Consider the following 13,160-nt stretch of genomic DNA (forward strand, 5'->3'; position numbering starts at 1 on the left):
GTCTCTGTGTATCCCTTCCAATTTGATATATGGAGAGTAAAGAGGAAAATAACAGCCCGTGGTAATTACCCCATAGAGCGCCAAGTTTTGTCCCGACTCTAAAGACTCTGTAAGACTGTAACTCAAACTCCTGCAAAGGAAAGGCTCCCTCCTCTCCTGCCACACCTCTTCATTTACCAGTCCTGGTGCTACACATGGAGGATGTTGGCCCTGGGAGAGGGGAGCTTACAGGCATCATCTGTGTCTCACCCTGGTTCAGGGGCAGACAGATATGAGGGGATGCAATCCCACAGCTGAGATGCTTCTTTGGGAGCATCCTGAGCCAGGAATACCTGGTTGACCTGACAACTTTGCTGTTTTTGCAGTCTGGGAAAGGTAGGAATGATGATTGGCACAGTCTGTGCTCTGGGTGTCTTGTTGTGAAACAGTGATGTGTCAACTCTGAGAGTAAAGGGAGAGGAGTATTTGTGTTCCCTGGAGGTTGATAGAGCATTTCAGGATGTGCTTCTGTCTGAGTGCAGACAGCCAAATAGGATGTCCATTCAAAAATGGCAGTAAAATAGGAATTATAAAGAAGCTTTTTTTTAGTACCCTAAGTAACTGGCTTATTGGTTCAGGCTGAACAAGATGTACTTAAATAACTCTCTTGGCATCACCCAGACTAGTGCCTTGTCTCTTCCATACTTACTTCTTTCCATTCCTGTGCAAGACAGGCTTTTTAGTTTTGTTTTTCAAAGCAAAGAGAATAATGTTCAGCAGTATTTTAATGTTTTTCTGCTTTGATAAATTTGGTCATGCTGTGGATGCTTCTTCTGCAATCCTGGAGTCAAACTGTTCCTTTATAGTTGCAGCAGAGTAAAAGGGGAAGGTGCTCTGCAGTTTCCAGGAAAAACAGTTTGTTCTGATGCTTGTTGAACTCATTTCAGTAATCGGCAGGGGAGGAGAACAGATCTCACGGATTCAGATGGAGTCTGGCTGCAAAATTCAGATTGCTCCAGGTAAGCTCCTCTTTGTGTGGTGTATGAACAGGTTTTAATGTCAAAGGATGCTGTGTCCATTAGATCAGGCACTTCCCATGCTCACGGTGTGTTGTCACCATTAACGTGGATACAGACAGCCATGGGAGAGCTGTTGTGGGACCCACCTCCCAACCAGGGTAGAAAACAGGTTTGTCAGGTGGTTTGGGGAATGGGACAGTGAGGGAACTGGCTTTAAGCAGCAGATGGTTGCAGAGCAAATGAACAATCCGTGCTGTGCTTAGACCTGAAGCTTTTGAGGTTTCTCACTTTGCTCAGCTCTGTGGTTTGACTGGTCTGGTCAGCTGCAGCTCCTGGCAGAAGACATTTCAGAAGGGTTGGCAGCAGCTCTTTACACAGCTTGCTTTGCATCATAAAAAAATGAGACCATTTGTCCAAATGGGATCATTTGGTGCCAGTTTGCTTTGGGTACAGCAGTGTACAGCACTGTGCTGCAGTGCTGTACAGGGAACTGTTGATCAGTGTTATCTGAGTTTTTACCCCTCCCTTTAATTGGTGGGAAAGGCCTTAAAAGAATGCAGACATCCAGTAAATAATTTAAAATATGTTGATCCTGGATGTCTTTGAATTTTTTAGCATGCTGTGTGTGCAGGTGGGTGGTGCTTCCATTGGTGCTTCATGGTCACTGAAATAGCTGCCACATTTTTAATTCCATGTATCACAGGTTTTCTCTGTGTTTTCTTTGCAGACAGTGGTGGGATGCCTGAGAGACCCTGTGTACTCACTGGGACACCAGAGAGCATTGAGTGAGTTCTGATTTCATTTCTCTCCTTTTTCCTTCTTTCTCTTCTCCCTAATGCTGTGCTCTGTCAGTGATGCTACTTGGTTATTAGCCACACCAGCAAATGTTGGCCTAGAGAAACTTGAGGGTCTCTGGAGCATAGAACCTCTTGGTCTGATGCTTTAAACTGTGCACCTCAAAGGCTTTTTTTTTTTTTTTTTTTTTTTTTTTTTTTCCACTTGCAGTTTGAATCCTCTGCAGAAATTTCTTTGGAATTCCCCTCCGCAGGGTGAGGTTGCTCTTAGGGCACCTAGGATGCAGTTTTGTAACTGCAGCTTTCCAGGGTACTGAGCTAAGCTGTTGAAGGGCACTTCTCTTCTCCCCTTCGCTTCCCTACTCCTATTGAGACGAGCATCCTTCCAGCTGAAGAAGGGCTGCATGAGGCCTCTAAAGCCTGTGGGTGCCACTCCAGGATACCCTGGAGGTGTTGGTGTTGTTGCAGAGCAGCATGAGGCCCACTGGGTGCTTGTCTCTGCATCGCTGCCAACAAGAAGCAAAGGACTGAACCCAAGTCTTGATTCTGCTCCTTGCATGGTAGAGACACGTGGCCAGCCAGCAGGGATTTCTATCTTTAGACCTATAGAAACTTTAGGGACAGTGTTTCCTCCCTCCCCCTTCCCAGGAGCTGAGTTTGAGACTCTCACAAACCAGTTGAGGACCTCCTGCTGGAACTGGATCCAGGATCCTCAGGCTTACAGGAACACACTTAACATATGGAGCTGCTCTTTCTCTCCCCAGCCTTTGGGTAGGTGGGTTTTTTAAAATCCATCTGGAAATCTTTGAGTTGCGTTTGAAAATACATTGGTGCAAAGACTGTCTCTCTAAAGAGAAGACACACTCATCATTCTTCCATTCCTAAAGAGATCTAAGGGTACTTACATCTCCTTATTCTACCATAATACTGCAAGCAGTGAGACAGAATAAATATATTGGCAAACTCACATTATAGGGCAGGCAGTGTATTCTCGCTGATATTGAAGTGGTTTTCCCTCTTTAGCAAAGGATATTTAAGAACAAGAGCAAAACAGTAAAAAGCTGGGCTGCCTCAGGAGATGCAGTTGTGGGAAAATGGGGGACAGGTTTAGTTAAGACTTTGTGGTTCTGAAATCAGCAGTTAAATGTACTTGTGTTCAAGGCTGTCTTTAAATAAAATGTGAGTAAATTTTAAAAGTGAGACTATTAAATTTGAAAAACAGAACATGGACATGGAATTGAGTTCAATTTAATTTACTTTTGTGGTAAAATTCTTGACCAATTGGTTGTTTGAACTGTTTTTTTCAGGCTACTTGTAGAAAAAGGAAGTGAAGTAAGGAAACCAGTCTAGGTGTCAGACTTCTTTGAGAAAGGTTTTGTGAAGAATGTTTTCATTAGTTATATCCAATGACACACTAATAGGGTTAATTTCCAAGTGACCTCTTCTCATCTGAAATATGTTGTGTATTAACTGTTGTGGTCTCTATATTGTCACTAAAAGAGCTTTGCACAAAATAGAAAGGCAGGTGAATAAAACTTCCTAAGATTTTTCTAGAATATTTGAAGTGGGCTTCCAGAAATTCCATCTTTTCCCTTTTGTTGTGAGAAAGTCAAGGGCAAGCAGTGCTCTGCTCTGAGTGCAGCCTCAGAGCACCACCCTCTGAGCTGCCTTGGGGGAATGTCTGCTTACAGGGATGACTTTTTACTGGTTCTTCAAATCTCCAGAGAGAATTCAGTCATTCTTAGGGTGCCTGATACGGCTTGGTGTGAAGTGGAGAGAGGGGAAGATGCTACATTAGGCTGTACATGGAACCAGTGAACTTCTGCTTTCAGAAGGGTTGTGGGACAAGGGCAGGAATGGGATGTGCTGATATAGGAGTCTTGAAGATGAAGGAAAAGCCTGCCAGTTACCTCTGACATGCTAAAGATTTTAGAGAAGGGGTCTTTAATCTCCCAAATGCTTCTTTGTGTGTCTCTTCTCACCAGGAGTAGAAGAACCCAGTCTTTCACTGGTGGCTGCTGCAGTATCCCTGCCTCACTTCGTGGTGTAGCTTCAGCACCTACTGCTTGGAGCAGAGGCTGTGTTAGGACAGTGTTCTGGTGCTGCTGGTAAGAGCAGGTAGAGAAGAGCAAGGCAGTTGCCTGTGACTGATCAGAGAATGGTTAATCCATGGGCTGCGGCAGTATCAGAGCAGTTTCTGTCTTTTTGTCTTGACTGAGGAGGACAGAGCTTGAGTTTTATTATTGTATATGTGTTAGAAAAGTTAAAAACCTAGAGCGTCTTCATTCAAAGTAAGCACCCCAAATGCTGTAGTTCTACTATTGTCCTTAACTTCCTAAGAGGTCAGAGCATGCTGCTGCTCTTCCTTTTCTCTTCCCTTCAAAAATCAAACTGCTTATAAGTAATCATGATAGGGGAAAACAGACATCAGAGAGTTTATTTAAAAAAAAAAAAAGGCAAACATTGTGCTGACTATGGTTTCCTCCATCTTTCCACTTCTCCTCTCCCCGATCGCTCTCCATTCCGATGGTTCCTGGTCTCTTGGTCGCGTGGAGCAATGTTGTCTAATGGTTGTTTCCCTCGATTCTTTTCCAAAGACAAGCAAAACGGCTACTGGGGCAGATTGTAGATCGCTGTCGGAACGGACCTGGTTTTCACAACGATGTTGATGGCAACAGTACCGTTCAGGAGATTTTGATTCCGGCATCCAAAGTGGGTCTAGTCATCGGCAAAGGAGGTGAAACAATAAAACAGTTGCAGGTGCGCAAGATGCATTTCCTTCAGGGCTCTCTTCCCTACTGCAGCTTCTCTAGATCCACTGGAACAGGCTGAAATGGAGAGCCTTGAATGCTCTAACCTTCTCCAGCAGGGACTACTCTTCTGCCTTCGGAGATTGGACGCCAATCCAATCCTGTGTTACAAAATCAGCGTGGCCCCAGCTACACAAGTAGTGGAGTTTTGCTAGAACTGTGACAGAAACCCTTGTGCTGTAGATAACACTTGGTGTGTGCTGTTTAGGAGGGGATCCCTGTAGCCAAGGAAGGGCCATGTCTGCTCTGCTCTGCAGTATTTTTAATGCCAGCCATGCTCTTGTAGAGTGCTCTGCTTCTCTTTTGTTGCTGATCTGTGGTAAAGCTGCCATGTGTCATCTTTTTTCCTCATCCCACCCCTTTCTAATTAAGTGTTGTGTTATGTATAAACTGTGTTCCTGGATATTCTTTATTCCTCCATCTGGTACAAGTTTTTAAAGAATAGAAGGTTCCAGCAAAACCTGTAGGGTCAAAAATGGAGGGGTGTTGAGTGCCCTGATTAGACCTCTGTCATATAGTTTGGAGGCTGTTAATAACTGTTCCATGCAGACAGCTACAGATTTTGGAAATGGCTGGAAGGTCAGTAGTTGAGGTGGAGGAGGTTTTTCTTGCAAGGATTTCAGCTGTTTGAGAACCTCAGGAGCAGCACAATTTCTGGCACTCCTTTACACTCGAGGACTGTTCCTGAATTTGTGCATTCTGAAATGGTGCTGGTTTGACCTTCATAATGTTTAGTCACCAAAATCTAGTCCCTTGTTTTAGGGACTCTGCTTAGAAAATTGCTCTGTGCTTTTTCTTCAGGAGCGAACAGGTGTGAAAATGATTATGATCCAAGATGGTCCTTTGCCTACTGGAGCAGATAAACCTCTCCGTATTACTGGAGATGCATTTAAAGTACAGGTATGTAACAAAAGCAAACTGGTTGCCCAAGAGAACTGAGGAGAAATTTAAAACCTGAGTGTATTTGTGAACATCTAATGGAGTCAAATCCAACTATAAATGTAATAATCTTTCCTTCTTTTGTTTGTTCTGTAAGGTTGAGTAGAGCAAGTTAAAACACCAGAGTAGTTTGTTATACAGCATGACTTAGGAGCTGTCACTCCACATAAATACTGCACATGGGTAGGAGTAGAGATGAGGAGAGGAGGGTTTGGAGAAAGTAGTTTTGAAATGCTTTCCAGTCTGTGTGACAAAAAATGAGAGCTCTGTCACTCGAGCAAATGGTTTCTTAGTGACTGACTGAGTCACACGTTTGAGACAGCGAACCTTTCACAAAACTGCCTCAGACAGCCAATCGACGCAGGTAATTAAAAAACAATCCCACAACAACTCCTGAAACCAAGGGGTTTGCTTAATATTGGTGCCTCAGTCTCCTTGTGTGAGGGTTCTGCAGATGTGGATGTACCTGCAGTACAGAGAACAACCCCCATCAGCTGAGGCTGGGGGATTACAGCATGATGGGAGTGCCTGAATTAGAGCATTAAAGTTTAGCCACGGCGTGTTCCACTTCTCAGCAAGTGCCTTTCATACCTTGCTAAGTACTTAAATCTAGCTTAGCATTCCTGTCTCCAATAAAAGTAGTTCTGTTTCATAGGGTCTCCCTAATCATAAATTGCTGCAACAGTTGATGTTGCTCAGGCACAGTGTTTGGGTAGTATTTTTCAAAGCTCTTATTGCAAGTTTCAGAGTTTCTCCCCCCTCAAAATTCTTACTTTAAAGGTATAGCTGTGCAAAAGGAGTTTAAATCCAGTCTGGCTACTTTTAACCAAATCATACTCCCAGTGCTGCCATGTGGCTTCTGTTTTGCAAGATTTGCTGTTGTCACATCTTCCATTCAAGAAGACATGAAGACTGCAGAGGCTGGAAGATGTTTGAGACACTTAAAGCTGAGCACACTTAGGAAGTGTTAAGGAAGTGTGATGAATCCTTGGGTTTGGTGGGATTCTGTGGATCCTGCAACAGTGTTTCTTAACTCTCTCAAATCCCTAGGAAATCTCTCCATCACCCGTATTTCTGTCTTGGCGTCTCTGAAATGTCTTGGAGTTGTTTCTTTCTGTTAAAAATACCTTGAGGACATGGAAAATACGTAAAAAATGAAAGGAGAGAGATTCACCACTGTCCTCAAGCTTGGAAATAAAACCAAGATGTCAAAGGCTTGACTGGTAGTGGAGAGAAACAAATGCTTGGGTTTGACATGTAGGCATTTTTTATTTTGTTGGTGACTACTGTTGGTTGATTTGCAGGGTACACTTCCACTACCTGGCTACATGTAGGCTTGTGAATGGCCTTGAGTGCTGCCAGTAGATAGGAAGAATGTATTCATTTGTCTCAGAAAATGTCTTGCTGGATTGCTGCAGACTTGGGCTTCACTTCTCAGAGTCAATAAGCTCAGTGCAGCCCAGCTACCAACAGCTTTACCTATATTGGTTTCAGTTCCATCAGTAGGAAAGGGCCTTCACTTCCTTTAATTTAAAAACAAAACAAAAAAAACCCAAACATATTTTAAAAGTTAAAGAGCTTTTCTGAAAGACTGGAGGAAGCAATTGCACCCAAGAAACTGCCATCTTGTGCAGCTGGCAGGTTTTGTCAGGCGTGGAAGATGCCATCAAGAACAGACTGGTAAAAGAAGTCCTAAATCAGACTGCTGTTCCCATTCAGCACATGGAGATCCCTCTGCCTGAAGCCTGACCATTACCCACTGTTGAGGCCCTAACACCAGGAGGGCAAGCAGAAGAATTTGAAGCTAACTGTAACTTCTTTCCTCATGTAGCAAGCGAGGGAAATGGTACTGGAGATCATCCGAGAGAAAGATCAGGCAGACTTCCGAGGCGTACGCAGTGATTTCAGTGCTAGAATGGGAGGAGGCAGCATAGAGGTACGTTTCCTTTACAGTACTCTGCTAACCTCCCTGTGGGATGGGTAGTGGGGGGACTCATCCAACTGCACTTGTAACCTGTAAGCTCTTTTTTTAATGTGTTGTGTTCTTTTGCCAGAAGAATTGAGTCTGGCTCTGCAAAGAGGAGGAGTTCTTGTGGACTCCCAGATGGCAGTTCATAATTGTCTTTTTTTTAAGCTGCATTCTTGTAGTGCAGAGTTCATTTAGTGGGGAAGGAATTTGTGGCCACGTGTTTGTTTTTCTCAAGCGATGCAGTTCTGTAGCCTGGAGCTGCCTAACATGGCCCGTCCTCAAAGTTAAGGGCATCTCCTTGTAAAATCAGAGTCGTTCAGTCTAGTTCTCTGCACTTTCATACTCCTTTGCCTTTCCCATCAGGTCTCTGTGCCCAGGTTTGCTGTTGGAATTGTGATAGGAAGAAATGGAGAAATGATCAAAAAGATTCAGAATGATGCTGGAGTTAGGATTCAATTTAAACCAGGTTTGTGTGAGGATGGAGAGCCGTTGCTTTCTGACCAGTGTTCCACTTTTGGGTTCCAGCAGCCAGGCTTTCCTCATTTACAGGTGCATTGTGTCTCTTTCTGAAACCCATTTAAATATGATGTGCTGCCTCCTCATGCACTTCCTGGTTTTCAGAGAGTAAGATTATACTCAGCTCATTTGCAAACATTAGATGTCACAACAGTCATGTCTTGAGTGGTAATTATACAGATAAATAAAATAACAAAAATCTTTTATTTCCTGTTAAAGAATTCTCCTTCAGGACATTAAAGCCTTTGGGGATCAGGAGTTGATTAATTCTGAGTAACTTTCTCTGGGTCCTTGGCTGTCTGATCACCTATCAAAGCTGCTTTTTTCCTCTTAAAATTATATCAGTCTCTTTCATGGCTTTTTGACATTTGAAAGTGTTTTCTTTTGAGTGTTGTTCCCTCTACAGTGTGGGCTGGGTTTTGTCTTCTTTCAGTCCAGGGAAGAGGGGCTGAAGGTGGAGGGAAGCAGTAGCTCCTGGGATAGTTCTGTGGTGTGCAAATGCTGCCAGCAGTGGTGGTGCTGGAAGGAAGCTTTTGTTGATGAGTGGATGTTTTCTGCTTTTAATTTAGTCTTTGCCCCTCTCTCCACAGATGATGGGATTAGCAGTGAAAGAGTGGCGCAGGTCATGGGGCTCCCCGATCGGTGTCAGCACGCAGCACACATCATCAGTGAGCTCATCCTCACGGCACAGGTGGGTTCTGGAAGGGCTTTTGGGGAAGGTAGGCTGCATGCAGGCAGCTGGATGGAGGGATGGAGGCCATCTTCTGAAAAGCAGCAGCGTTCTGTTTTCCCCTGGTAGGCCACACATGCTGCTGCACAGAGCTGCTGGATTTGAGATTGGTTTGTTTATGGTGGAAGTCCTTTTAGTGTAATGTGGGATAACTGAGCTGTGGGAAGGTCTTTATTCCCAGCTCTATGAAGCCTCATTATAGCTCCACATCTATCTCCTGTTCAATTGATAAGTTTGGAAACAGTGACCTGATGGAATGGAGTCCATCAGCATCAGACTGTGACTGGAGGATCTGCTGGGACAGCAGAACATTGCCAGTGCTCAGTGGTGCCTCATCTTCAGACTCCAGCCCTTTGGTCTGGTGGAGGCACAGGAAGGTGCTGAATTGTGTCACTGTGCTCTAAGACACACCAACATATTGCATTACACAAGAGCAAGAAGTACAAAGGTGGGTGAAGTACTAGGGCAGACTTTGGAAGGAGGTTCTATATTCCCTTTGTATTATGAGGAATTAAAACTTTAAGCCATTTCAGAAGCCTGAACATAATCTGTGCAACAAGGTCCAAAACTTGTCCATCTTGATATCTCTTCCAGCCCCAATACCTTCTGAATACTTCATAATTTGCTGTAGTGATTCACTTAAATGTTGAGATCTGCCATGATAGCCTCTGACTGCCCATGGCATTTGCTTTTGGAAAATCACTTACCCAAAATAGGTATGTCCTTTAAGTGTCTTTGAACTTAAAAGCTTCCTTTGGAAGTTTTGGAAAGTGTGCATTTCTGCTGAGTAATTGCAGCAAGGTGACACTTGAAAGGGTTTGAAAGCAACTTTTGTGTGTGTCAGTGCCAAGATCCATTGTTTGCTCTAAAGAGACCCCCCCATCACAAACTCAAAGTCCTTAAGTAGTTGATGCTTATTTATAGATTTACTTCAGCAGATGTAAAGGCATGCATTTAAAAATAAAAATACCTTCATGAATCAGAAAGGCAACTGTAACCTACATTACTTGGCATTTTTCTAAAGTGCTTCAAAATCTTGAATGTGAAACTGAGGTCCAGAAATATCTCCTTTCAATGCCGTTGATGATGAGGCAGTTTAACTGACCTGGCTTTATTTTGTTTTTCACGTGCATTTGGGCCAGCATAAAAACACTGATGCACATGTTTTGCCTTCTAAGGAACGAGATGGCTTTGGAAGCATGGCTGTAGCCCGAGGACGAGGTCGTGGCCGTGGGGACTGGAGTGTTGGAACACCTGGGGGCATGCAGGAAATCACCTACACTGTTCCAGCTGACAAATGTGGCCTCGTTATAGGCAAAGGTGGGTTTGGTTTCCAGATACCGCAGCTTGCAATCCTTCTCTCAGGGTGGTCGTGTTCTGACAGTGAAGCTTTGGGGTTTTCTGTGATTGTAGGTGTTTAGTGCCTGGTGAATGCAGCATAGGAATAAGCTGTAAGTGCTTTGTGGTTGTTTTCTTTGTGGTGTTCCCACTCATAACTGTATTCTCCAGGCCCTTGTTCACAAGCTCTAAGAGAGGCTCTTAATGCAGAGCTGTCAAATAAGCTTGTTATAACAAGCAGCTGGCAGAGAAAAAGGCAGGTTCATTTGTGGATCCTTTTTACAGAGAATTCCTTTGAAAGACGGTTTATCAGGGACAAGCAGAAGCGTCATTTCATCGTGCTGGATTTGTGTGAGTGCTGTGTGAGGAAATGGAAGGTCTCTGAGTGTGGTAATAACAGTAGCTGCTTCCAGCCCTGTACCTGAAGTGTGTGATGAGTGAAGTAGGAGGATTTCTCTGCCTCTCTGTGGGCACCTGACCTGGCACAGAAGCCTGGTGCACCTTGTGCCACTTGGATGAGCGTGTTCACTGCCATGGAGGCCCCTTGGCAGCTTGGCCAGTGGATTTCTCCATGCTAAGGAGATGGATGAGGAGTCCTCCTCTCCACTAGAACAACCCTGTGATGGTTATGAAACTGAGCATCAGCAGCACACTCAGTTTGTCACAGAGCAAGTCAGTTTGCACGTGGGGCAGTGGCAGGACTTAGTGTAGAGCCAGGAGCAGACAAACTCTAGCTCTGAACTGCTGAGATGTGTCTGAGCTAATGCACTGACCTATCTAAGGCAGTGTTTCATTTTTCTATCTGCTGATTTCAGAAAGAATGACATATGCCTGAACTGGTATTTAAGTAATCACAGCTGGCTTTTAGCCTCAGCAGAGAATAGCCTAGAAATAGATAAGCTACAGCAGAAAAGGAGGCAGAGGCTTGAGGGCATTAGGCCAAGTTTCAGTGGCTTTGAATGTTCCCGGCAGGAGGGAGCTTGTGGTGAGACTTGTTGTGGCCTCTTTTCCCTCCTGCACATCCCTGCTGTTCCCTGCCATGGGCCTGTCCCCACAGCACCCTGAGCTCCTGCCCTGTTGGATGACCAGGGACACGGGCAGGTCAGCCCTATAGCTGCAATTAGTTTTAGATGTTGTTTTCTGCCACAAACCCATTGACAAACCTGAAAACTTTTTTTTTCAGTATGAAAAACCACCTGCTTTCCCCATTATACAGAAATTGCAGTGATTATGCTTGTCCTCACTGAACAGACCAGTTGGCCAAAAGATCAAGCAAAGTAAATTTTAAGCCCACGAGTGAGACTTGTATGTATGGAAAAATCAAATTATAATGAAACTTTATTGCTGTATCCATTAGTCATCTTTAATAAAGGATCAGAAAAGGTCACTTGTTGTTCAGCGGTGCACTGAAGTGGAGCATTTGTGACTACAGAGAGCAGTGTGTGCTGAAAAGATAAATGCAGGTAGTGGAGTGAATGTCCCAGCATTCAAGTGCAGGCCTGGCAAAGCCTCACTGGGGGGTGAAGGGTGGCTTTTTACCTTTGTTTCCACAACAGCAAAATAGGGATTCTTACTTGGCCAGATCAGAAGCTTTCTGGAGTGACTAATTACTAGTTGTATGGTGATTTGAGTGCTGGTAGCATTGTAATACCACCTTGTAATCGGTGTTCTCACAGTGCCTGTGCTCTTAGGCTGTTGTAGCCTTCACTTCTGTCAAGTGAGTGATGGCTGTAGCGTTGCCTTTTTGGGTCTGGACCAGCATGGATGTGCTACACACTCCACACATTGATGCAAGACAGGCAATTCTTGTTATTTCCTCCCCTGCTGCCTGTGGGGCAGTGCAGGGCAGGGGGAATCTTAGTGGGGTTTTCTTAACAGTGACCAATTACAAAAGCTCTGTGCTCCCTGACAGTTTTTGAGCAGTTTCCAGCTGCTGGGTGTTTTTCCTTGCTGTGATACAGGATGGGGCTGTTGGCCTTCTCTGTAAAATGTAGCTGAGGACTCTGAGCCATCAGCCTTGTCTCGAGATCAGCACCCGGGTAAAGGGTGCTGACCCAAGTGCCCTGGGCACCCAGGTGTGGTGTGTGTGATCTCCTGTGCTCCCAGCTCCATGTGACCACTCGAGAAGCAGAAAAAAGAGGGAGGCTGGGAAGTTTCTCAGCTCAATTCCTGCAGCATATGTGACAGAAGATCTGGTGCCCTTTTCTTGTGGTCGTCTCTTCTCGGCTTGTCAGCATGAGCCTTTAGGAGCTGGCAGGGCTCCCTGCCGATCCTGCACGTGGCTTTTTCCCCTAGAGCCTGGATAGGTGCAGCTTTTCTTTCCCAAAGGCCCTGAGGAAGGGTGGAGGCGAGCACCATACACATGTCAAAGTCTGTCTGTGTTTGGTGGTGCTTGGAAACAGCCGCCGCCTCCCTGGGCCCCCCTGGATTTCCATGATAAATACGGCAATCCTGACAGATACCGCGCCCGGCCTGGCTCTTGTCAGCTCGGCCTTTGAGCAGGTTTGATTAATTGCTTTAGGATTTCACGTCCAGCCGGGAGGCCGCTCCTGGATCGCTCCTGCCCCCCATCAGGTGGAAGAATGGAGCGGGATGAATGCTCTATAGACAGCCACCATGTGCCGAGCGGGTCACCTCGCCGTGGGGATCGCGATTCCTTCCGGCACCTCGCTGCCTCCCGGCATTTGCACGCTCCGGAGGCTGATGGGGTAGCTTGGGTGGGAGGGAGCACTTTGCCATCTACCAGGCTGCAGGGTGAAGAGGACAGGGGCACTGAGCCCTTCTGGTGTTGGGGTAGGAGCTTGCAGGCTCCCACTGAACCTGGAGAGGCAGCTAACTTAATTCCGCTGTGTGATGTAGGAGGGAGCTGCTGTAGAAACAGGCCCAACAACCCACGGGGTTGGTGCTGAATGCTAAATGGGGCAATGATTTGAAATCTGTATTCTCCTTGCTTCCAGTTTGAGAATGCTTCGATTTTTAATCCTCTTTTGGAAGGAGAAACTAGTCTGCAGTGCAAGTAGCAACCTCTGGTTGTGCTTCTGTCACCCAGTAAAGAAGTTGTGCCAC

At 45.3% G+C, this 13,160-nt stretch overlaps 1 protein-coding gene across 4 annotated transcripts in view; it reads left to right on the plus strand.

Annotated features, from left to right (window-relative positions):
* Positions 1 to 13,160, plus strand: part of FUBP3 (far upstream element binding protein 3) — a 39,260-nt gene that overhangs the window by 16,416 nt on the left and 9,684 nt on the right. For all 4 annotated transcript variants that reach the window (XM_066332765.1, XM_066332769.1, XM_066332767.1 and 1 more), the window contains 8 exons: positions 927 to 998; positions 1,726 to 1,783; positions 4,390 to 4,552; positions 5,404 to 5,502; positions 7,373 to 7,477; positions 7,874 to 7,976; positions 8,617 to 8,717; positions 9,935 to 10,076. In XM_066332765.1, coding sequence (XP_066188862.1) covers positions 927 to 998; positions 1,726 to 1,783; positions 4,390 to 4,552; positions 5,404 to 5,502; positions 7,373 to 7,477; positions 7,874 to 7,976; positions 8,617 to 8,717; positions 9,935 to 10,076 — 843 coding nt within the window. The remainder of the gene's footprint in view (positions 1 to 926; positions 999 to 1,725; positions 1,784 to 4,389; positions 4,553 to 5,403; positions 5,503 to 7,372; positions 7,478 to 7,873; positions 7,977 to 8,616; positions 8,718 to 9,934; positions 10,077 to 13,160) is intronic.

This window comes from Sylvia atricapilla, chromosome 19, assembly GCF_009819655.1.
Source record: "Sylvia atricapilla isolate bSylAtr1 chromosome 19, bSylAtr1.pri, whole genome shotgun sequence".
Classification (NCBI taxonomy): Eukaryota; Metazoa; Chordata; class Aves; order Passeriformes; family Sylviidae; genus Sylvia; species Sylvia atricapilla.